Source organism: Pinus tabuliformis, chromosome 2_1, assembly GCF_031772625.1.
Source record: "Pinus tabuliformis cultivar Carrire ecotype Pingquan chromosome 2_1, CPIR1, whole genome shotgun sequence".
Taxonomy (NCBI): Eukaryota; Viridiplantae; Streptophyta; class Pinopsida; order Pinales; family Pinaceae; genus Pinus; species Pinus tabuliformis.
This window is the reverse complement of record NC_142299.1, coordinates 76,782,805-76,809,587: the sequence shown is the minus strand read 5'-3', so window position 1 is coordinate 76,809,587 and position 26,783 is coordinate 76,782,805. Positions and strand designations below refer to the sequence as shown.

The following is a 26,783-nucleotide window of genomic DNA, read 5'->3' as shown; positions in this document are numbered from 1 at the left end:
TGGATTGTTTTTATGTTTCGTAATATGTTATCTTGGCATTTTAATATCTGAATCAACGTGATAAATAATGTAGAGAATGAGCATACAATTGTTAAATGTAACAACCATAAATATATAGTATAAATAATAATTAACAAACATAAAATATATAAATTAAAACAATATAAAAACATAAATAAATAAATTATTATTACCTGCCACCGTCAGTTGGGACAGACCACCGCCGTCAGTTGGCACAGCCCTGACAGACCACCGTTGTGCCACCACGTGATGCATAGTACCGCCTGACAGACGCAGTGCTGTCATCGCCGTGTCGCCTGACAAATGCAGTTCCGCTCGACGTCGTTGCATCCTCTCGCTGCAATCTCATTTGCTGTGGTCTTGTTTTTTTCTCTCTTTTTTGTTTTTTGTTTTAATTATTATAAATTATATTTTTATATAACTTTTGTTTTATTTTTTTTGTATTTTATTTATCTTTGACTTTATTTTTAATAATTTTTTAATTTTATTTTAATTTTTTCAAGGAATTTTTTTTTGGGCATTGGGCATTGCCAAGGAAAGAAAGTCTGACTCCCTATCAGCCTGAAGGCAAGAGAGATGTTGCTGGTACTAGGCCAGCTCTCAGTGTAGGCTATTGTTCTCAGAAATGATCGAGCCCACTTCGACTCGGCCGAGCTAGACCGAGCCAAGGCCTGGCCAGGTCGGCTCGATGGATGAAACGGAACGGCTGGCCAGTTTGTCACTAAGGCGGTCACCGGCTTGGCTGAGTTCGAGATAACTCAGTCGGCTCGGTCACCCACGCACATGCACAACCAACGAGGTCTTTTGGGGGGAAATTGGACCCCACAACCAATTCTAATTTGTTTTAGGGTGATTTTGAGGTCCATTTACTCAACCCTATAAAAGCTACCCAACCCCTCTCATTTCCTCACAACTATCTCATTGCATTTGTGTGAGAAATTGTGAGGAGTTTGTGAAGAGTTGTGGAGTTTGTTTTTGGGGCAGCAGTGAGGGTCTGAAGTATCATGAGCCTACTTTGATCATATGTTGTTTTCTCTCTATATTCTAAAGCTTTGTGTTTGGAAACATGAATGGAAATCTTTAAAATTATGTTTAAAAATAAATAAATAAATATTTAATGTATTTTTAACAACGACCGATTCATTGAAATCAAACCGGCTGAGTCGATACCGAGTCAGAGTCGGAGTCGAAGCCGACCCTCGGCCGTTTTTGAATCGGAGTTAGAGTTTTAAAACATTGGTATAGACTCACTTAAGAGCACAACAAAGTTACTCTATTCTAGAGCATCAACATGTCAACTTATGAGACTTGAACTTGGGTGGGGAGGATAACAACTATTTTGCCTAACCACCCAAGCTAAACTCAATTGACAAAATATATATATATATATATATATATATATATATATATATATATATATATATATATATATATATATATATATATAGACACAAACATTGACTATATTTTGACTTTTTCTTATAACTCTTTTTATTTTCCTTTTTTTTAATATATATATATATTTTTTTTTAATTTATTTTTAATGGCCAAGGGCCTGGCGGTAAAATGGAGAACCACCAAAAGCTTTCTGTGGCTAAAACCTTCAATCACAACAACAACGAACTTGTTGAAGAGTTGATAGCCAAAGGCCAGAGCAGATTGGCTCTGATACCAAGAAAGTTTGTATATGTCGCAGAATATTCAGAATATCTGGAATATGTAATTATCCATTATAAGATAGATAATATATTTATATATATAGAAATGTTTGAATATACAAGAGATACTAGATGATATAAATGAAGGCCCTTGTTATATACTAGGCAAGTTCACGAATAGTCATGTCTCAACCAACAGACATGTCTTTTCATAACTTATTAGTTTATACTTATTAATTATTATTTATATTATACATTTATGTTTGTTACATTAAACTTGATAATGGATATGTCGTGTAGATGCATTGGGCAATTTCGACTTACCCACTGGACTACTGATCACCATTAATCTGAATGTTAGGTGGTTGAACCAGCATAATGGGTTTGTTATATTATTAATAAAATTATGCATCGTCAATGGTGTAATGCAAGAAAGATGTTCAACACTATTCTCTCTTTTAAGTTTTAACCAAATGGACCTTGCGAACAACATCAATGAGTTCCTTTCTTGCTCTGACATTAACAACTGCACATGGGAAGCATGAATCGAAGCATGCATCACTCAAACAATTGTGATATCTCAATGGGGGGTAGTTTGAAGTATCTGTAGAGGCATTCCAGGCACTTGTTGCCTTTTTATGTTGACGTTTTCTGTTATAAAGTGTCATTGCCTACCAATCATCTGTTGTTGCCACTGTAGGATCACTTGTTTGGCTTCTTAATTGGTTGATCCATCTTTTTACTCGTGAAAGTGGGCTCGTGGGTGTCGCTAGCTTGTATAAGGTCAAATTTCACGCATTACATTTTAGTTGTTTTTTTCCATTATAAGCTAAGTAACCGGATTCGTCCTAAACACCCTACGAATCCGAATCCTGCAAATCGGACACGATTCGCTAGGAATTCGAATCCTAGAATGGGACACGACGTGTCCGTACGGGATTCCTACGAATCCCGTACGGACACATCGTGTCTCGATTCTGGGATTCGAATTCCCTAAAATGCAATTCGCGGACTTAAAATGCGCGCTGTTCCTTTTGTTTTTCACCTTATTTCTCATTCAGTTTTGCATAGTTTGAGCTGTGGGCAAGGAGCTAAGGGTTTGGAGCAAGGAGCTAAGGGTGTGGAGCGTTCGGCAAGGAGATTCAAACACCAGGTAAGTGCATTTCAGCTCTATTTTTTTGCATTTCTATTACAATAGTTTTTATATGATTTTTTTTTACAAATTTGTGCATGTTTTGTTCATTTTTTTACAGTATTCATGCCTCAATCAAAGGCAGCAGATAGGGGCAAAGGAAGGGGAAGAATGTCTCCATTGGAGATGCCCCTCCTCCCCCAATATCATCAGAGTCTGCTGCAAGTAATGTTGAGGGAGGAGGAGGACCTAAAGACAACATTGAGAAATATCCCTTGTGGAAATATGTCACAAGAGAGGATGGGACAAGCACCAAGGGGAAGGGAGGAGGCAATGGGCAATGGAGATGCAACTTTTGTCACATTTCTTTTAAAAGCACATATTTCCGTGTGAAAGGCCATTTGTTGGCTTTACCAGGTTGTGGAATTGGAGCTTGTAAAGCTGTTCCTTTGCAAAAGAGGAAACAAATGGAAAAGGAGTCCACTGTTGGTATGGAAAATGTGGCTGCAAAATCAAGAAAAACGAAGAATGAAGATCCCCTTCCATTTTTGAGGAAAGGCACCACCATATTTCCATTTGGGAGTTCTATTGGGGGACAAGCAGCAAAAAGAAGAGCAATTACACTTGGTCCAATGGACAAGATTTTTCAAAAAGGGAAACGGGAAGAGCTTGATCTCACCATTGCCTTCTTTTTCTATCAAAATTTGATATCATTTAATGTTGCACGCTCACCTCTATTTATTGAGATGTGTCGAGCTCTAACTCACAGGTCTCCATCATGGTATGTGCCTCCTGGTTCAGAGAGGCTTAGAACCACATTGTTAACGAAGGCAAAAAAAGAGGTGCAAAAAATGCTTGAGCCTATTGTAGCATCATGGCCAACATCTGGGGTTAGCATTGTTTTTGATGGATGGACAGATCCAACACGACACCCAATCATCAGTTTCATGGTGTCTTCCTTGAATGGTCCAGTTTTCTTGAAAGCAATGGATACACTTGGAGAATACAAGGATGCACAATTTATTGGTGAGTTATTTATTAAATTTATTGAAGATGTAGGTGTTGATTCTTGTGTGAAAATCATTACAGATAATGCATCTGTTTGCAAGGCTGCTGGCATGATTGTGGAAGCTAAATATCCACAAGTGTTTTGGACACCTTGCATTGTCCGTTCATTGAACTTAGCACTAAAATCCATTGCTTCTGATGTGCTTTGGATTGGTAACATTATTGAGGATGCACGACATATCCGTAACTTTGTGCAAAATCATACAAATGCCCTCACTATCTACAAGGAGTACACCAATCTATCATTGTTGAAGATTGCTGATACACGGTTTTCCTCTTCATTCATGATGTTGAAGAGGTTGAGGGAGGTCAAGACTGCTCTTGGGTCCATGGTTATTTCTAAGTTTTGGTCTTTTTGGAGAAAGACAGATCAACTAGCCTCTAAAAGAGTGAAAGACACAGTGCTAGATGATTTTTGGTGGGAGAGGGTAGATCTAATTATTCAGATCATGGACCCTATCAGTTCTTTGCTTCGATTTGCAGATATAGACAAACCCATCCTAGGATAGGTTTATGAGGTATGGGATTCCATGATTGAGTCTGTGAGGAGCATTATTCTACAGAGTGAGTGCCCTGAGTATGAGACATCACCAGAGGCCTTCTATGATACTATACAGGATATTCTTGTCAGTAGATGGGACAAGAATTGTACACCTTTACATTGTTTGGCTCACTCATTGAACCCAAAATACTACAACCATGAGTGGCTGAATGGTGGACCTTCTCGCAGATTCCCTCTTCACATGGATGGTGAAATCTCACAGGGGAGGAAAGAGGCATTCAGGCGGGTTTTTCAGGATAGAGCATTGCTTGATGAGGTGGAGGATGCCTTTGCAGAGTTTTCCACTGGCACTGGTCGATTTGCAGGATATGATGTGATTAGAGACAGGGGGGCTAAGAAGCCCCGTTCTTGGTGGGCAAATCATGGGGCAACAAGGCCTCCTCTTCAGCAGTTAGCCATGAGGTTCCTGTCTCAGGTGACTTCATCCTCTTGTTGCGAGAGGAATTGGAGTACATATGGGAATTTGTATAGTGTGAAGAAGAGCAGGCTTGAGTAGTCCAGGGCAGAGACAATGGTGTATGTGCACACCAACCTTCGTCTTATTTACAGGCAGAGGGAAGAGTGGTTGAGGGGAAAGACAAAGATGTGGGATGTCTTTCCTGATGATATGGGTCTGGACAACAGTGTTGAGTTGGCATTGGCCAACATGGACCTCAATGATCCAGTGCTAGAGCCTGTTAGATTTGATGACAGTAATATTTTAGAGAGGTCATCCTCCACACCACCGGATGCAGAGGTGACTATGGATACAGGGAAGGAGGAGGATGCAGAGGAGAGCAGTGGTGACCATGATGATGAGGACATTGATGCTGATTCTGATGATGACTCTGAGGATTGATGACTACCTATTGCCTTGAGGCTTGTATACCTGTAGCTGTTTTATATTTTCTATTTTTATTTGCCATTGGCATTGCACCAACACTACCTATACATTTTGGTTTGATGACTTAATGAGAAAACTACAATTGTCAGTGTCTTTATCTTACTATCTTGTAGTTGTAAGTTGTCTTTCATTTATGAAGTATGAATCATGATTTATGTGACCACTAACATCTATTTGAATTTTGTATGTACTATGCATGCTATAGATGAAGATCTATGTTTGAAATCAATGAATTTGTATCATTTATTAGAATTTGTGTAAGAAATATCTAATTTTTAATATATATATATATATATATATATATATATATATTTTTAAATATATATATATATATTTTTAATAAAATAATATATAATGAATCCTACGTGTCCTGTTCCGAGGGGTCAACATGTCCGAATCCGACACTCGTATCCCCGTATCCTACGAATTTTGAATCCCCGTGTCAGGTGACTTAGATTATAATGTTATGATTGCATGGTTTGACTGGCTTCTAAACCATATGACTTCTGTAAAAGATGTAAGAATCACAATCTTGTCAAGCATTTACACAACTAGAATGATGATTTTTTGGTCTCTATTCATTTGAATGTTATTGAAAAAAAATGCTTCGGCAGAATGGGCAGACATATTAAAAGGAAAAATAAAAATCCTTTGGAGTTTGGTACAATACCTCGTCAAAATTTGTTAAACTACAATAGACTCCATAAGCTTGCTCTTTAGACTCAATGTTGGTTATGAGAATGAGAAGGGGATTTAATGTTTGTTGTATTCCGAATGGGAATTTATAGTGGACCTGAGAGCTATATGAGAATGGGAAGTTAAAGATGGGAAAATCTCTCTAGTAAACAATTTAGAGTTTAAATGATAACTAATTGTTTTAATATGAGATCACTGTTACAATGAGCTAGAAGTACACGTATTTTCTATACCTCTGATTTCATTGATATGACTTTCCCATAACATTTATTAATTTCTAACTAATCAATTGTGATGTAACTATATTTTAACTCAAGGGGCTTGTATGAGTATGTGTGACCCATTTACTGTTGTTCCAATTGCCATTACTGCTTTTCCTGCTCTATTTGCTGGTTCGTGCTGGCCTTGACTTGCATATTGACTTTTACACAAGGCCTATGAGTGCCATAAATTACATCATCTGGTCCTGAGCTCAGATATGCTGATCTGCTAATTTTTGGAGATGGTAATTGTATTCCTATCATTGATAGCGATGATCACAGTAGTCACAGAAACTGCGTCCTATGGTACTAGGGTATGCAAAAATATCTTCGTCATCTCCTGCCCAGGGTTGAAGGATTTTTTGCTGACCAGACAGCCCAACTTCCTTGTCCTACGTGGGTTGAGTTTCTTTGGTTGCTCATGCTGCTTTGGCCTTTCCTGGAGCACATTTGAGTACTTCTTGATGGGTTCATTTGTCTTTAATTTTCCATCCATTGTGATGTGAGTTGCACATTTTTGTGAATACTATGGAATATTTTCTGCTTCAGAGGTGGTTATTCGAATTTTTCGTTGTTGATTTTGTAGTGGCTGCTTAACATCTGCGGAGACTGTTATGCTGGAACAGCAAAGTGTCAGTGAGTTTCTTTCTCACATCAAATCGGGGGAAACTGCTGTTATTGTATCTATTTCTCCACAATCAAGAGCATCCTTAGCAACTTATTATGGTCTTACTCCTTTACAGGTATTACTTGTGTTTCAAAGCTTGCATTTTTTATCCTTTTAATGACAATATATTTTTTATTTTATTCCAAATAAATTTTTTGGTTTGTTGTGTCATCTTTCTTATTTAATGGTTTGAACAGTGCTAGCAAGTGCCAAGTAGTAAGATTGTTTAAATGAAATTGACTTCGTGAAACCTATACCCATTGCAATAAATGAATATATCTATGTTGGAAGTACGATGTGAATATAGGATGTCCAAGGCATTTTCTCGTCTGTGCAATTTGTGATGCATGTATTATAGATTATACAGTAGAACTATAGGGCATTGTAAATTTGGTGGAGCTAGAGAAATTCAATTATATTTTAGACATGGCATCATCTATGGAGTGATTTTTGTGGGATGCGAACAAAGGGAAAATGTTGACACGTTGACTCCATTGGATTAGGGGAGTGTTATGTAAAAAATTAGTTAATTTTAGGCTTATTATTTAATTTTAGGTTTAGTTAGACGAAAGAGCACGATCATAAGATCATGCCCTTTCCCAAAGGGTGCTCATGGCGGTATATAAGCCAGGAACCCCATTGTAATCATTTATCATCTGTGAATTCATTTATTTATAAAATATTTATATATATATCTTCTGTATATCGAGAAGTTTTTCGCTTCATTGGTATTAGAGCCACGTTGGCTGATCACCAGGCCTTTGGCTATCAACCTATCATCAACCTTGTTGCTGTCATAATTGAAGCGTTTCGCTACATATTGGGAGATTCTCCATTTTTTAGGTCTTTGGCCATTATTTAAAAAAAAAAATAATAAAGAATAAAGAAGAAGGGTATATAAAAAAAAAGAGGAAAGGAAATAATATATTCTGAACAAAAAAAAAAGTGAAAAATATATATATAAAAGGGTTTTACATTATTGATAAAAGTGCATAATAAAAATAAGCGGGAATCTTTTAAAGTATATTTAAATTTTTTTAGGTGGAGAAGCCCATGGTTTCAGAAACCAATGGTAATTGCCCGTGGTTTTAGAAACCAGTGGTAAGTTTTACATTTTACATGGAGAACATTAACTGAGGTTTTAGAAACAACCCATGGTAATTGCCCATGGTATTTTAGAAACCAATGGTAATTGCCCGTGGTTTTAGAAACGAGTGGTAAGTTTTACATTTTACGTGGAGAACATTAACCGAGGTTTTAGAAACAACCCATGGTAATTGCCCATGGTATTTTAAAAGTAAAAGATATTTTGATAACATTGGAGAAAAAAGGTGTGATCTAAATAATTTTAATTGTTCAAATCTAAAGATTGTGACCGTACCAAGAGTCACGTCTCATCCAAATTTTCTGAGAAAAAAAATATATTATTATGATTATAAAAAGGGATACTATATAAGCCTTATATAGTTACATATAAAAGGAAAAGTGGGTCTCAAAAAAGTATATATAAATTTTATATAATTATAATTTTATAATATATATAAATTAAAATTATATAATATATATAATTTATAATTATATATTAAAAAAAAATTATTATTATATAAAATTTTTATAAAAAGAGAGTTAAAAAAGAAGAAGAGAGAAATTATATAATAAAAAAAGGAGAGGAGAGAGAATATATCATATAAAAAAAATAGAAATAAATAAATAAAAGGAGAGGGAATATATCATTTAAAAAAAATAATAGAAATAAATAAATAAATAAATTGTTGAAAAAAAAAGGAAGATAAAAGAAGTGAAAAAAAATGGAATCTCTAAGAAATGAATAAAAACAATTCCAAAGAGATGTAAAACAAGAAATCACAATACTTAAGCAACAATATGCTGGACTTGTGGATATGCATTACAAAGAAATAGTGGAAAAGGACGAAGAAATTTCTCGTCTCAAGGACCACGTCGAAAAATTACTGGTACAAGTGAGGAAGACTAAAGTCTCGAAAGAACTGAAGCAGCATTTATCAGAACAAAAAGAGGAAAATTTACGCTTAAAGAACCTTAATAAAAATTTATTAGAACAAATCAGAGATCTAAAAGATGAAAAACTTAAAATTCAAAACACTGAAAATAAGGTTGATGAATCAAAAACCAAAGAACTTTTACGTCTGAGAAACCATAATCAAAGTCTGCTCAATCAAACTAAGAAACTTAAGGAGGATAAGAAAGCATTAAAAGATAAGTTGGAACAAGTCACTCAAGAAGAAGTATCGAAATCTCCAGTCACAACAGTTCAAGTTGAAAGTAAGGGAATGAATACCAATCCAGTGAATATGACAACTCAAGAAGACAAGTCAGTTGAAGAAACAACACACGTAGATGTTGCAGTTCAGACAATGGACATCCCAAGTGAATGTTCCATAACCAATTCAACAACATCTTCGCCAGAAGAAAATCTAAAAACTTTATATCGACATCCGAATCATGAGAATAGACAAATCAACCAAGCTGTGTATCAAGACCATTCAAACCATAGACAACAAATTAATGTTTCAGAGAATAATGACGTAACATCAATTCCGTCTTATGCTGACAAGTCGTTACAAAATTTTAGTGATCAGAATGCTATACAGAAGATTAATCTGGGATGGTCTGATCCCTTCTCAGTGCGACAATTTTGTTTGTCACTAAGAAGATCATATCAGCTTGTATCGACGAAGATGACTGTTCCGAGACAGAAAGACTTTCGAAGCAGAAAAAGAGATCAAGCCTTTTTCATCGACAAGCTTTGAGGACAAAGCTTTTTGAGGAAGAAGGCAATGTAACGAATAAAATATATAAATAATATAAATATAATGTAAAAGATAATAATCATAAATAATAGTTAGTTAAGCTAGTAATTAGGTTGAAGAGGCATGTCTAATAGGACATGACTCTTCATGAAGAGACACTTGCTTGGTATATAAGCAAGCCTCTCGTTCTCATTTGTAAATCATTCATTCTTATTCAGACATAATAATATATAATATTTGTATTCTCATGGATATCTTGATATTCCAAGACTTTTGGAGTAATTAATTTGTAGAAGGAACTTTGTTTGCTTCAGGGAGCAACATTGAGGAGAGGTTCACTTATGTTCATTCTGTGGGATGACAGTACAGTTGCACAGGGCTTGGGCTTCCCCTAATGCATGAATAAGAGCAGATGTGTTTTGTGTTAATGATACTATAGATAAGGTAGGATAGTTTTATTAATGGCCATGACTGACCAAAATTAGTAGATTACTGGCACTTAAATGTGTTCCCTCCTAGGTTTCAACTTGGTGAAAGTCCCTAAAATCAAGTTGTGAAACCCCAAGGGCAACTTACACAAGCTACCCACTGTTACTTCGGTAGCCTTTCCTTTCTCACCTTAGGTTGGATAGGCTCTAGTCAAGGGGGGTGTTACCAAGTCACACTAAGCTCAGGACGTTGTAGAATGAAGGGGCAAAGGAGCCTAGGTTTAAATCTGATCTAGGGTTTGAGATAATACTACAAATTTCATATTTAAGATTAGATTTAAGTAGCCTTTTTTCAGAAGTATAAAACAGTAATACAACAAGGCTAACAATAGTAAATCAACAAGTTTTTAGCACTATAATTCTGAGATTTGTACAGTTAACAAGCCAAGTTTAAAATGATTAGTTGAGGCTCCCATGACTTGAAAAACAATCTGGTTTTGGGTTTTCATTGCTGTAATTTCCAATTGCTTGAGATGGAAAATAAAGTTTAAAATTTTGTGTTTTTTTTTTTGAGTTTATTGAAAGGTAAAGCCAGTGCCTTCTTTGTTTTGGGATATGGGGTTGTTATCTTTCTGATCTGCTCTGTGCAGAACTATGTGTTGATTTTCTAGTGCTAAGAGGACAAGCACAATTTTCTGCTACTGATATTTACTTCTAACGATATTTTTGCACTTTCCAGATTATCATTAAGTAATTACACTTCAGAAAATTCAACTATAAATGCAATAGAACAGAAGAACAGTTGAGATCACAGTAGAACAGTAGACACCAGAAATTTTTCACTTGGGTGTTGAATTTTGTAGCTATGGTCAGTCTTCATAATTATTATTTTAGTCATTGATGTATTTGTAAAGCGTGTCTTCATGCTATGTCAAAAGAGAAAAATATTTGACATGTTCTTCATGTTGGTTTTAAAAAGAAGGAAATTTGAATTTTGAAACTGTAATTTTGGGCTCCAAGAAGCCAGGTCGGGCCTCCTCCTAGTCAAGTTGGCTCCAGTATAGATACACCCATTCGGATAAGCCAGTCTACTATAAAATTTAAATATGTGCCATTCGAGCGTTCTCCGAGCAAGCAATTCGGATTTGTCTGAGGCAAGTCAGTTCGGTCTATCTGAGGTCAGCAACTGAGGCAGGCACAGTGAAAGTCTGAGGCAGAGCGAAGGTGTGAGGCAGAGGCATAGGTCTGAGGCATGCGAAGCTTTGAGGCAGAGGCATAGGTCTGAGGCATGCGAAGGTCTGAGGCAGAGACAAGACGAGATATCAGGCAGAATAATGGACAAGTCTGAGCTTAATTGTTGGACCAAATTCTGTGGATCAAAAGGTAGTAGAACAGAGCTTCTCCAGGCACAAATATGAAGTAGAGATTATGCCCTAGCAGAGCAGACCCGATTGAAGTTCTTGGGCAGCCATTTTGACTTCACTGCAAGGCATTGGACCAGGTTTGATATAGCTACATTGTTGGTCTGGTTGACCTTGTATTTGACTGATGTATTTCTGTTGAACTTGATGATTTCTCTAAGGAAAAGGTTGCTGGGATTTTCCCCCATGTGGTTTTTCCCAACGTAAATTCTTGTGTTCTTTGTTTGGCTGCCTCTTCATGATCCTACTGTTATATACATTATGTCATTGCTGTCTTCTGTGTAATTGCTTGCTGATAAATAAGAATATGAAAAAAAATTAAATCATCTGAAGTAATTATCTGTTTAGAAGACCCTTTGAAAAATCAACACTGGGAAACCCAATCTTGGGAGAAAACCCAACAATCTTTTCTCGGAGAAATTATTGTTCAATTCAACAAATGGTACAATCTGATTTTTCAGTCAAACTTGGTCAATATGACCACATAAACTAGCTAGGTCAAACCTGGTCCAAACTGACCAGAATATCAGTCAAACTGCTGCCCAGGAATCTTGGTCAACGCTACCCAAACTTCAGTCAAACACTTCCCTGAAATCTCGGTCAACTCTGCCTCAGAAAATGTTGGTCAACTGCAGTCAAATCTAGCTCAGAAAGTTTGGTCAAACAGCCTCAGACAATCAGTGGACAACTCAGAAATTTTGTTCAACTCTCTGCCTCAGAAGTTTGGTCAACTCTGCGGTCAACTCAGCCAGAAAGAAGTTTGGTCAAACCTCCAGAATTTTGGTCAAACAGAGCAATCAAAGATTTGGTCAGATAGAACAGATAAGACTTGGTCATTGCTGGTCAACTTCAGATCTCCTCTCTCTCCTTCACATGTGTGAACAGAAGACTTCTTTTGTAGATGATTCGAATTGATTTGATTGCAAATGGAGGAGGTCGAATGGTCTATTTATAGTGGTCAAATCATGTGGGTTTTGACGAAGGGTCTAACCCATTCAACTGGTGGGGCCTACCTGACAGTTTGGAGCCCGCATGAACTTGTAGATAATAAATTTAATTTCTTTTAAGTTGCTGATTTGAATACCGACCATAGCTATAAAAATCCAACACTATGAAACAACTGAGTAGTTAGCTTATTGTCACTACTAATTACTTCTCTGTTTGGACTGGTGTTTTTGCAGTCACAATGGGTGTCCCTTATGTTTGTGCATTGTCAGCGATTAGAATAATCCCTGTGGTTTGTACGAATGACCAATACACAAAGTAGTTGTCCTTTATATACGTGCAACCAACCAAGGATGCACAAAATTTTTAAAATCAAATAATATGAGAATTCGATTTCGCAACAGCTAAAATATGCTTTTAAGTGATCAAAAATCAAAGTCAAGGCACTCAGTCCTCCTACACCACTGCAACAAAGCAAAACTATTGAACCACAGAATTGGAAAAGCTGTAATCACTGCATGGTCAAACTTTATCACTGCATTAGTGAAAGGATTGATTGCATCATGTAGACAAAATACAAGAGTGGTTGTGTAATATGTACTGTAGGCAGCAATGAAAGAAAGAAAGGATGAAAGAGGAGGCTAGCATCTTAATGGAATCACCCTCTCACTCTGTCCCCTAAACTCTTTATTGATAGGATGTTAAAAACTTTGAACTAGGGTGGCATAGCCATGTATGCATTCCAACTGATGAGTGCACGACATGTATGAAACCGACTCTGTGGGCATAGACTCAACTTACAAAGTTGAACTCTCACATGCAAGCCTATCAGCTAACAATAACCTAACGAAGTTTGAATTTAATTGGCCAAAAAAAGCACAAGAACAAAGGTTAATTAGGGGTTTGAGCCAATGTTGCACTAATTGTTATCAGGATATTATCGGCAAGGGGAAAAAATCGAAAAAAAATTGTAAAAATCAGGAAAAAATCGGGGAAAAATTGTAACATACAAAAATGTTCATTTTTTTGCAATTTTTTTTAATATCTAAAGCATCTACAACATAAAATAAATACATTGACACATAAATATGATAAAAGAACTAATATATAAGATGTTTAATATCATTTCTAGTGCCACATCGCACATAACAGTGAATCATGTCTTGAATAGTAAGTCCTGACTCATGACTCCCAACTGAACATCAAAATATCAACAAAAAATATAATAATGTATCTCATATCATAAGTCATAATGTCATATACAATGAAATGAACCAAATAACTAAAGTCTAATACTACTGATTTCCTATGCCCCTCTAGATGTAGTGGAGTTGGCAATAGAATCTGCTGTGCTCTAGAAGCTGAAGAACTAGGAGCTATAGGAGATAGACCACGTCCTCTACTGGTGACAAGGGTAGCTTGGGTCACTTCCTCCTCCTCAATATATATATATATATATATTTTAATCCCCACGATTTTTTTCCCAAAAATCGCGATTTTTCATAAAAATTGGCAAAAAAAAGGCCCGATTTTATCTTCTTTTTGAAAAAATCACGATAAAACGATTTTATCGCGATTTTTTGGCGATTGGTGCAACACTGGTTTGAGCTTGATAAAGTTAGCATCATCAGATATACCAACCAATACTAACACATCAGATTAGGGTACTAAAGCTTCTTGACAGGAAAATTGGATGAAGAGGTTGAATTGGTCAGAGATAGCCTAAGTACCAAGGCTTTAGTTGACCAAATATAGCAAATTGAATTTAGATTTTTAGCTGGCAAAGTTTAACAAGGCATCTTTATAAAAATTCCTTGAAATGCAGCAACTGGAAATTATTCTTCTAACTGGTTAATTATTATGCAGTTTATTTGGTACGACAAACAACGAATAATTCACACAACAATTTCTTCACCATAAAAAAACACTATGGAAGCAAAAATAGGAGCTGAGAAATGCTAGCACACATAAAAATGACAATTATTTTTGGACAGTTGTTTCCAAAAAAACCCAATGCGGTAGAACCGATGCAGTAGTTGAGGGTTTTATTATTATGTAGCAAAAATAATTTTGAGTAGAATTTTCAGGGAATTTACCCTCCTTTCCAAGCAATCCCGCAACAAACGGAGCCTCAGAACTAGCTCTCCAAACCCTGGCACAGACCCTTCTGCGCTGCGTCTACGCAAGCCTACTCGCACTAGCTACAAACTGCCTCTGAAGATGACATCTAGCCTGTTGCTACTTCTAGAAGTGATTCTCTTGGCCTCTTGGAAATTTTCCCGGCCATTGGAAGCTGAATCAACCTCTCTCCTGACTAAATTGAACTGCCTTTCTTGAGGCTCTGCGCAACCTTCTGGAGAAATAATACAACCTCCTTGAGAAATAATACAATCTCCTCCCACTGCCTCTCTGGAACTGAAACCTCCTCTGAAAATTTGTTGCATTGCCCCTTTGCCACCGCTACTCGATCACTGGCTCGATCTCGCCGCTGAATCACTTGCCACTGGGAAATCAAACTGCTTTGGTCACTGAATATATACACTGGTGTGTTCTCCATCCACCCATCGACCTCTTCTTATAATCTCCAATTGAGACTTCAACGACTAAGATTAAAACTTAATCGATGGCTGAGATCATCTCCAAGTCAATCCGTGGAGTTTCTAGAGAATTCTCACCTTTTTTAGTTAATTAGTATTAATTAACCAATTTTTCTAAGTTAGACTTGGGAAAAATTTAAATGATGATCAATTAATTTAATTGAGCTATTTCTAGGTGGAATTTCCATAAACTATTTCTGGGTTTTAGAAAACTCGTGTTTTAGCCTCTCCACAAAATTTGAGACTAGAACACCATCCAATGCTACAAAAACTAACAAACTTAGGTTCTGTTACAACAAAATCTAGCACCCTATTACAGAGCTTCACTAGCTAAGTTACACAAAGCTTGGAAACATTTGGCCGTTTTTGAAATAGGATAGTTGGTAACATGTCCTATATATATATATCTATTATTTTTTACAAATAACTTAATAACACATTATCTCGCAAGAGAAAAAGAATGAGACACATAAATAACATTTTGGAAGGAAAACCAAGATGCTTGTTCAACAGAAGTAGAGTGTCGATTGAAAGAAAATACAACTCTACTTCCAATTGAATCACTACAAATATCAAGAGCAACAAGAGAGAGCTGCAAGTTTGGGCATTCTATTTCCACATCCCAATCTTCACGAGGTCCACTTTTATATGCTTCACCCCTAAGAGACACAAGGTGTAGGTTTGAATGCACATATACAAGATCCTCAATGTTTTGTGATCCCAACCTATTACGCTTCACAGAATGAATGAAACAATAGGTGCTCCAAATGTTCTGCCGACGAAGAGCTTGCCACTTGTGATAGAATACGAGTGGCAAGGATTTGCAATTAAACACTATTTGTCCCATGAAAAGTCCACCATTTAACTGGGTTTATGGTCTTGTGACAAAATACAATCCAATTGTCATAGAACTTGGTCTTCTGCTTTAGGACATATTTTCCACACAATTGTGCTTTCACTCCTGTGGCTAGGGAACACTTGTGGCTCCTTTTGCTTTCTTTGGCACACACACAAGCAGAAATGATCCTTGATTTCTCTTTGTATTTATACTTTTTCAAGTGGTGTGTTTCTCGACCTTGTTGGCTGACCTGAGCGACTTACAATTAAATTAAATATTAAATGCTCTTCCTTGGGTGCAAATCTCTAACAAACAAACTAAAAAGCCCCAAGGTATTTTCCAATTGGAAATACCTTTCGAAGTACCAATATTTCAACATGTTATCATCATCATGCTCCACAACGTCAAGAGGGAGTTCAATATCCATCAAAGGATGCTATATCATTATAGATCAATTGCAGAGAGTTGGGGGAACTGTGCCTGACAGGGAGTTGGTGGTGGTAACCCTTAGAAGTCTCCCTCCTATTTGGGAAACCTTCATTACCACTATAGGAAATAACAATGTTTTCCCATCATTTGATGAGCTCGTTGGAAAACTCATTCAAGAAGAATCAAGGATTTTCTCAAGAGGCAAGATACAAAAGCATGAAGGAGGAGAGCCCGTTGCTTTTGTTACTCATAACAAGAAAAAGAAAGGAAAAGGAGGTTCACTGAGTTCAAGGAAGCCTCCTACATGAAATTCGAATAGAAGGATTGGAAGAGACAAGGAATCGTCACACATTGAATGCTACATTGTCACAAGAATGGTCACCATGCTCGAGATTGCCCGAAGAAGAACAATGCTCCACCATACAACACTAGAAGCAACAATAACAAGGTTAATAATCGAAGAAGAGGAGATGATCAAAAGAATGATTGTAATGGAAGAGATGAAAGAAGAAGAGATGCTCCAAATGATCATGATGAAGACCACCATCCTCAAAAGAATTCAAGAAATTCCAGGTATGAAAGCAATGTTGCTAATCAATCTTAATATATTCTTATTTATGCACTTTCTAGTAACTCTCCCCTAGATACTTGGGATATTTGGTTGGTTGATAGTGGGGCCTCTCGTCATTTCTCTGGGTATAAGGAGGTTCTTTCTAATTTGGTAGAGGGGGAGTCAAATTTGAAGATTATTGTTGGAGACAACTCCACTCATCCTGTTAGGGGCTTTGGTTCTGTTAAATCTCACTTGGACTTTGCGGAATCTGTTTTGGTTCATGATGTGATGTATGTGTCGGGGTTGAAGAAGAATTTGGTATCTATATCTGCTTTGGAGGACAAAACAATGAGAGTTGCCTTCATCAAAGGAAAAATACCTACTTGGCTAGTGGGATCCCTTATGAGAGATGCTTTCACATTGGGATCTAGATTTGAAGGACTCTATAGAGTCATTGGAAGACCCCTTTTAGCAATGGTACATGACACTAATCATCAAAGCGAGCTGTGGCACTGAAGATTGGCTCATCTCCACTATGAAGCTCTTCTAAAATTGAAGAAATTGGTCTCTGGGATCCCTAATGTTCAAGCTCAACATGATGGAGTATTTCTTGGATGTGCCAGTGGGAAGAAGACAAGGGGACCATTCCCCTCTAGCAAGAACAAGACTAATGACATCCTCCAACTCATTCATTCTGACATATGTGGTCTGATGCCTGTACATTCACTTGGTGGCCATCTCTACTACATTACCTTCATTGATGATTTCTCAAGGAAGGCTTAGATATATTACTTGAAGCATAAGGATGAGGCCTTTGATTTGTTCAAGGAATTCAAGGCTTTGGTCGAAGATCAAACAAGAAAGAAAATTAAGATCTTCAGGTCTGACAATGGTGGAGAATACATTTCAAATGAATTTAGACTTTTGAAAGAATGAAGGTATCAAGAAAGAGACGATAATGCCCTATAATCTCGAACAAAATGGAGGGGATGAAAGAAAGAACATGTCTATTGTAGAAGTTGCCCAAGCCATCCTCCATGATCAAAAGCTACCAAAGTTCCTTTGGGGAGATGTAACAAATACAATGATATATGTTCAAAACAGGGTACCTCATCAGGCATTGGACAACAAAACTCCCGAAGAAGTATTCACAGGTGTCAAGCCCGACATTGGTCACCTCTGTATATTTGGCTGCCCCATATATTTTCATGTGCCGAAAGACAAAAGAAACAAGTTGGAAGCCACTATAAGAAAATGTACGTTTGTTGGGTATTGTGAAGATTCCAAAGAATTTAGAATATATATTCCTAGTCAAAGGAAGGTTGAAATTAGTAGGGATGTAATATTCTAATCCAGGTGGATGTTGGTGGCCACCCACCAACCCATTTGGACCCCCACAACTGTCTCTTTCAGCTTTTTTAGTTTCCTAAAGTGTAGCACAGTTTACTATTTTTAGCAGTTTTTGGGTCCTGAACTTCCGGAGCCGTTTTGAGGCCCTAAACGACGTTTTTTGGGAATCTGGGGCAACATGGGTCCATGGACCGATGTTGCCTCCCAAAGTGGTAGTACTCGGATAGATCTTTCTAACGAGCTATCATACGCGTCAAACAGAGATCGTATGCCAAAGTTACGACCCCGGGAAATTGATGTACCAATTTACCCAAACGGGGCCCACAATTTGGCGTTTCATCTTCTTGGGTTAGGTTTCGGGATGTGAAGAGTTTTCCATTGTTTCTCAACAATAAATAGGCCTTCGAGCCTCATTGTAACACAGTTGGGAACAGTTCAGAGGCATGTAGCCGCACATCTCTTCTCAGAGATAAGCTACCATCGCCCTAGCTGGTTTATTTCCATTTTTGGTTGTAAGCATATTTCAGTATTTTCCATTAATGAAATGAAGCATTATTTCCACTGCATCTATGTGTTTATGGTTATTGCATCTCTGTATTTATGGTTATCTCTGTAATCTATTGCGTTCCTATTTAAATCCGGATCAGTGGTATCAGAGCGGTCTGCTTTTTCTCTGTTTTTCTTTGCATGTCCCCAACGAGGTCGGGATATAAGGAGTTAGGGCTTGAACTGGTCGAACCTTTGCAAGACCAGCCTCGGAAATCCCGACGGCCTCCCATGGCGGATGAGAAGAAAGACGAGGGAGCAGGAGATCTTATCAAAATCTTGCTCGAAGAAGTGCTCGAGCGGCAAAGGAACGCGATGATGGATAGCTTTGCGCAGATCCTTCAGCGGCTACCCAGAGGCGACGCATCGGCTTCCAACAGCGACTCTGGAAACGCCACACCGTTTAAGGTACAAGTTAATTTTGAAATCCCCATCTTCAAGGGTCAAATAGACGCAGATGCCGTAGATAAATGGTTAAATCTGCTAGATGGGTATTTTTCTGTTCATGAATTTTCAAGTCGGGAAAAGATTGTTTTCGCTCTTCTCAAAGCAGCCCCCCACGTCAAGGACTGGTGGGAAACCTACTGCGAGCAAAAGGATGAAAGTACATGCTCACTATTTTTAGCCGCACCCACTTGGAATGACTTCCAGGACGCCATCAAGGAGCAGTACTACCCTGTCGGAAGCTATGAGGACAAATGCATCAAATGGACCACACTGCGGCAGGGACGAGACCAAGATGTGCCGGAGTTCACAAACATTTTTCATACCCTTCGCACACAGTTGGGTATCAAAGATTTTGAGCTGCATCTGGTACTCAAATACCGGGGCTGCCTACACAAATACATCCAGGAAGAGATGGGGTTCTTGAACATCCCCTCACTCGGCACAGCATACCGATACGCTGTCAAAATCGAGCAAAAGTTCAAACAGAAGAAGCGAGACTTTGGATCTGCAAATCCGAAGCCCAAAGGACAAAGCCAAGGCGGGGTGACCCAAGACAACCCGTCGAAGCCGCAAGAAAAGAACAACACCACGAAGCTGAAGAAGGACACAGGAAAGTGGTGTGAGTTCCACAAAAGTCCCACTCATAACACAAGTGAGTGTCGGACCAAGCAGTCGCTGGTGGCTGAGTTGAAGGCTTCCGAATCAGATGCATGCTCCAATCCTGAGCCAGAACCCGACAAGGGGAATGGCAAAGGGAAGCAGATCATTGATGCGGATCCCAGCGCCACTGTTGCCACCGCCAAGATCCAGAATAATGAACCTGCAGATCCAGAAGAGGGGGAGCGTCTTTTCCACTCACAGATGTGGGTGAAGGGTTCGCCGCTGCAATTCATTGTCGACAGTGGCAGCCAAAAGAACCTCATTTCAGCAGAGGTCGTGAAGCGGTTGGGCCTACCGACTACACCGCACCCACAACCATACAGTATCGGGTGGCTTCATGAAGGAAGAGATCTCAAAGTTCGCCAGCAGTGCCGCCTTCCCTACAGCATCAAGCCCTTCACAGACGAGGTATTGTGTGATGTTACACCTCTGGATGTTTGTGATGTATTATTAGGCCAGCCATACTTGTGGAGGCGACATGCTGTGTATGAGTCCAGGCCTCCTGCTGTCATTATTTCTTTGAATAATTCATTATACAGGATACCAGAGGTAGCCCCACCTACTGCCACATCTTTGATCACTACCAAGAAGGGCAGCAAGCTCATATCACAGACCAGGAAATTCATATGTTTGGTTCACTCCCAAAGTAAGGGGAAGATCGTTGCTACATCCATGACCCCTGCAAAGGGTTCCTCCACGCAGCAGCAACAACAAAGGGATACGGTCATGACAAAACACAAGAACAACTTCTCCTCACCCACATGGGTACCACACAAGTTTCAGGTGGGCAACAAAGTCTGGTTGCATCGACAGAAAGAATGCCTTACTAGAACCCATCAGAAGCTCAGACCACTCCGACATGGTCCTTACAGCAGTACAAGGCTATGGGCAACAATGCTTTGGAGCACATCATTCCTCCATTCCTTCGCCGGCACCAAATGTTCAATGTGGACCATCGTCGACCATGCTTCCCACCATCACTGGACACATCAGAGATTGCAGGACAAGTTCAGCAGATGGAGGAACTCAACGCAATGGGGACCATTGCTTCCTAAGGGGGGAGGAATGATCCAGGTGGATGTTGGTGGCCACCCACCAACCCATTTGGACCCCCACAACTGTCTCTTTCAGCTTTTTTAGTTTCCTAAAGTGTAGCACAGTTTACTATTTTTAGCAGTTTTTCGGGTCCTGAACTTCCGGAGCCGTTTTGAGGCCCTAAACGACGTTTTTTTGGGAATCTGGGGCAACATGGGTCCATGGACCGATGTTGCCTCCCAAAGTGGTAGTACTCAGATAGATCTTTCTAACGAGCTATCATACGCGTCAAACGGAGATCGTATGCCAAAGTTACGACCCCGGGAAATTGATGTACCAATTTACCCAAACGGGGCCCACAATTTGGCGTTTCATCTTCTTGGGTTAGGTTTCGGGATGTGAAGGGTTTTCCATTGTTTCTCAACAATAAATAGGCCTTCGAGCCTCATTGTCACACAGTTGGGAACAGTTTAGAGGCATGTAGCCGCACATCTCTTCTCAGAGATAAGCTACCATCGCCCTAGCTGGTTTATTTCCATTTTTGGTTGTAAGCATATTTCAGTATTTTCCATTAATGAAATGAAGCATTATTTCCACTGCATCTATGTGTTTATGGTTATTGCATCTCTGTATTTATGGTTATCTCTGTAATCTATTGCGTTCCTATTTAAATCCGGATCATATTCGATGAAGATGTTGCCCTTGGGAAAGCAAGGGACCTTCCTCTGCCTCCTCCTCCTGAGAAGGAATGTAATGATATGAATATTTTAGAAGGTCCTTCCATGCTTGAATTTGAGAGAGACATTGTTGATGATCCCATGGAGCCCATGGACCCCTTGGATCCTCCTCCATGTGAACCCCCTACAAGGAAGAGGCCACTTTGGCTTCGTGACACGTTACAAGATGTCGAGAGACATATTCTTGCCAGAGGGACTTTTAGAAAAAGTAAGAAGCCCTGCAGGTACCGAGGATATGTTGTAGCAATGAGCAATATGATTCAAGCTGAGCTGCCCACCTTTGAAGAAACTGTGAAAGAACAAGTATGGAAGGATGCTATGGCCGAAGAATACAAATCGATTATGAAGAATGATGTATGGGATGTTGTGCTGAGATCGAAGGGGAAATCTGTGGTAACTTTAAAATGGCTATTCAAGATCAAACATGGAGTTGATGGAAGCATTGAAAAATATAAGGCAAGGTTCATAGGAAGATTATTCTTCGAGAAAGAGGGAGAAGATTATGATGATATATTTTCTCCTGTGGCTCGATATCTCGCCATTCGTTCAATAGTTGCCCTTGTTGCAAGTCAAGGACGTGAAGACAACATTCCTCCATGGCATGTTACAGGAGGAATTTTACGTTGAGTAACCACAGGGATTTGAAGTAGAGGATCGAGAGACACTTTTGCAAGTTGAAGAAGACATTGTATGACTTGAAGCAAGCCCCCATAGCATGGTATGCTCGCATAGATAACTACTCGATGAAACTTGGATTTGCAAGAAGTAGCATCGATCCCAGCCTTTACTTCAAGGTGGTCCAATGTATGCCATTGATTTTAGTTTTATATGTTGGTGATCTATTTTTGACAAGTAGTGAGCCTCTGATGATAGAGTGTAAGAGGGAGCTAACCTATGAATTCGAGATGAAGGACCTTGGACTCGTGCACTACTTCCTAGGCCTTGAGGTGTGGCAAAGACCCGGTGAGATTTTCCTTTCATAGGGAAAATATGTTGTGAAGTTGTTGGAGAGATTTAGAATGACAGAATGCAAGTCCCTGCCCACACTGATGGAAATAAATTTCAAGAAGCGACGTGGAGAAACTGTAGGACCCCATTTGGCAAATTTATCAGAGTATGAACAGTTGATTGGGGCTCTGATGTTCTTTGTGAACACTCGTTCGAACATATTCTATGCAGTGAACATGTTGAGTCAATTTATGATTGAGCCTCTCCATGCAGATTAGCTATTGCTAAACACATTTTGAGATACTTGCATGGGACAATCACCCTTGGTCTGAGATATTTTGCCCGAGACATGAGACTTCATGGATATATTGATGTTGACTGGGTAGGAAATGTTGTTGACAAGAAGAGCACTTCTAGTTGCTGGTTTAGCCTTGGATCTGCCATGATATCTTCGATGAGAAGGAAACATAAGTTCGTAGCTCTGAGTATCGTCGAGGCAGAGTATATTGCTGCTAGCATGGCTAGCTGCGAAGCAACTTGGTTGAGGAAGCTCTTTGGAGAGCTGTTTGAGCAGGTCCTATAAACTACTGTGATATATTGCGACAAGAGTGGGATTCGATTGGTAGAGAATCCCATATTTCATGACAAGACCATGCACATAGATATCATATGTCATTACATTCGAGACATGGTGCAGAGAGGAGCCATTAGACTCCATCACATATCGACAAATGAGCAGATTGCAAATATTCTCACCAAGGCTTTTTTCAAAAGAGAAGTTCTTGGTCTTGATAGAGCAACTTGGATTGGTAGATGTGACCCCTCCGAATGAGGGGAGTCACTGATTGAGAACACTGAGCATAGCTCCTCCCCCATTTGGTTGAGCTCCCAAGGCGGGAATGGAGCGTTGAGGGCTACTGGGGTTGAGGGATCTCTGGACAATAGGGTATCTCCCCTATTTGTCACCCATAGGGTGTGTGTGATCCTCGTTCGTTTTGACAAGTCAGGTATCTCCCCTATCTTGGTCTAGCAGAGTATACCACTGTTGGCATCATACCCATAAGTCGGGCTTGTTGGGATTGCCCCTCTTTGTCTGGCCAACGAGTGGAGGAGGCTTGGGGGGTGTGTGATTTTTACCTTTGGTAAGTCGAGTATCTCACCCAAGCTCGGATTTTGATTCAGGTTTTCTAGTACATGACTCTTGAGGGTCATTGCTGGGAACATCGGTAGGCAATGGGATGGATGTGATCCTTACCTTTTATATAACAAGTGCTATCTCGCCCATTTGCATAATGGGATGGTTGTGATCCTTGTTTGGTAAGTTGTTTCTCGCCTATTGCTTGATATAGGGTGGAAGTCATATGCTCCCCTATGAGATGACTTGGGGTGAGAGTGCTCCATAAGACCTTCCCCATTGTCATAGACATGATGTGAGAGTGCCCCATAAGACCTTCCTCATTGTCTTTAGAGGGTGGTAGTTGTAGCTCCCCGACAATTCTTATTCTTTAGATTCGAGAATGTTTCAGAAGATAGAGTTGAGAAAAGATGGGATTAGATATGATTTGATGACAAGATATTTGCGATGGTCACATGATGCAGTTGAAATTGCTCCCTGGCTAAGAGGGAGTGTTGATTTGGCAGCTCAGTGACAAATTCCAATCATTGGACTAGATTCCTAATTCCGAGGGGACTAATTTTGACCTTTGAAGCATTGGATTCAGACAAGGGAAAGTGTATTTTTGGCATGAAGCCCACAATATGACATTTGCTCTGGTCAGCTTAGAGGACAAATTGTCCCTCCTCCAACACCTATAAATACAAGTGCTCTCCACCTCATTTGGACACTCATTCTTCACATCATATTTGTCTTCTTCATATGGTTTGATACATTTGAAAATTGTAGGTCATCTCTTCACATGTGCAAGCAAGAGGAAGGAGACATTTGAGGAGGCCGAATTTTGTTTTTGACAAGCACTTTGACTTGGGTTGACTTTTGGAGATTGGGCATGATTTGACCAATTTTGACTTGGGTTCTTGGACTATTTTGGAGGGCTGAGTTTCTGGCATACAAATCGAGATTTTCTGGGCACTTTGACTGTGGTTGACTTTAGACCTGCAACTAGGGTTTCAAATGCCCTTGACTTTGACCGAGATTGGAGGAGTATTTTGGGATTGTTTTTGAGGCACTTTGAGTAGTTGATCAGGCCTCACTTTTTGACTGCTAACCAAGTCCATTTGGAGCACTGTTCACCGTTGACCACTTGCTGCTGTTGTTGCTATTGTTGACTTTGACCAATGTTGACTTTGACCAAATTTGACTATTGGCTCATATTTTGGATTTTGGTTGGTTTTGTTTTTGTATAAGTCAAACTTTGACTTGGATTATTATTTGTGGATTTGGGTTCATTGTACTCTCTGCTAAACATGTTATGACAATCTAATAGAAGAAGAATTGCAAAGTGTTTTCCCCCTTGTGGAGTTTTTCCCTGGTCTTTGACCAAATCGGTAGCTCTTATTGATGTGTTGATTGTCTCCTATTGTCGTTGCATTTACTGTTCTATCTTCAATTACTGTTGATGATTGGAAGAATTAATTGTTGCTAAATATATTGCTAATTGAAGAATTGAATTGGGCTAAAGTAATTGATATAGCATAGAGCAGTGGAAAAGTTAACGCACATGACAAGGTTCGCGCACAACCAAGTCTCTCTTCTACTTGAGGGGATTACCACTTGTCAACACATGACAAGGATCACGCTCAACCAAGCTTTACCATAAGAGTCAAGTGGTAGAACACCTACATCCACAGACTTTGGGGGGATTACCACTTGTCAACACATGACAAGGATTGTGCACAACCAAGTCTCATCTCTGCTTGGGGGGATTACCACTTGACAAGGATCATGCACAACCAAGTCTCACCTCTGCTTGGGGGGATTACCACTTGTCAAGGATCGTGCACAACCAAGCTTTACCACACCCATTGGCCAGATGGGTGGTACTCCCAACAAGCCCAGCTTGTGGGTAGGATGCATACTAGGGTATACTCTTGGCAAGTCCCAAACTTGATGGTAGGGGGGATTACCACTTGTCAACACAAGACAAGGATCACGCACAACCTACAATCAAGAGTTCCCTCAACCCTAGGAGCTCTCTTGGCTCCATTCCCAACTTGGGAGCTCAAACAAGAGGGAAGAGCATAGCTCAGTGTTGTTGATCATCAATGGTTGGCCCCCACCAGGAAGGGTCACATCTGTCGGTCCAAGCTGCGCTCTGAATACTTGGAACTTCCCTTTCGGCAAAGGCTTGGTAAGTATGTCAACTATTTGATCATCAATTGCAATATGATGGAGTCTTATTGCTCCTCTTTGCACCGTATCCTGGATATTGTGATATTTGAGCTCAATGTGCTTGGACTTGTCATGGAACACAAGATTTTCTGCAAGACGAATCCCACTTTTATTGTCACAGTATATTTTTCTCATATCTAGAACATGCTCAAACAAATTTCCAAAGAGATTCCTTAGCCATATTGCCTCACAGCTAGCCATGCTAGCAACAATGTACTCAGCTTCAGCTGTGCTAAGGGCTAGAAACTTCTATTTTCTGCTCATCCAAGATATCATGGCAGATCCCAAGCTAAAGAAGAATCCAAATGTGCTCTTTCTGTCAATAGAGTTACCAACCCAATCAGCATCAGAGTACCCATGTAGTCTTACATCTCTGACAGTATATCTCAATCCAAGATTGATGGTCCCATGCAGGTATCTCAGCACATGCTTTGCAACAATCCAGTGTGCATGTGATGGCTTAATCATATATTGGCTCAGAGTATTGACTGCAAAACATATGTTCGGTCTAGTGTTCATTAAGAACATTAGTGCCCCAATTAGTTGTCAATACTTAGAAGGATTAGCCAAATCAGGTCTTGCAACTTCACCACATAAAATTTTGAAATTCATTTCCATTGGTGTGTTCATTGACTTACATTTTGTCATACCAAATATTTCCAGAAGCTTGACAACATACTTTCCTTGAGAAAGGAAAATCTCACCAAGTTGCTGCCATACCTCTAGGCCCAAAATGTAGTGCATCAAATGATGATCTTTCATTT

The 26,783-nt window shown here is 39.2% G+C and overlaps 1 protein-coding gene across 1 annotated transcript in view; it reads left to right on the top strand.

Annotated features, from left to right (window-relative positions):
* NAR1 (ferredoxin hydrogenase) overlaps positions 1–26,783 on the top strand; it is a 347,518-nt gene that overhangs the window by 63,199 nt on the left and 257,536 nt on the right. Inside the window, exon 3 of the mRNA XM_089402187.1 lies at positions 6,867–7,023. Coding sequence (XP_089258313.1) covers positions 6,867–7,023 — 157 coding nt within the window. The remainder of the gene's footprint in view (positions 1–6,866; positions 7,024–26,783) is intronic.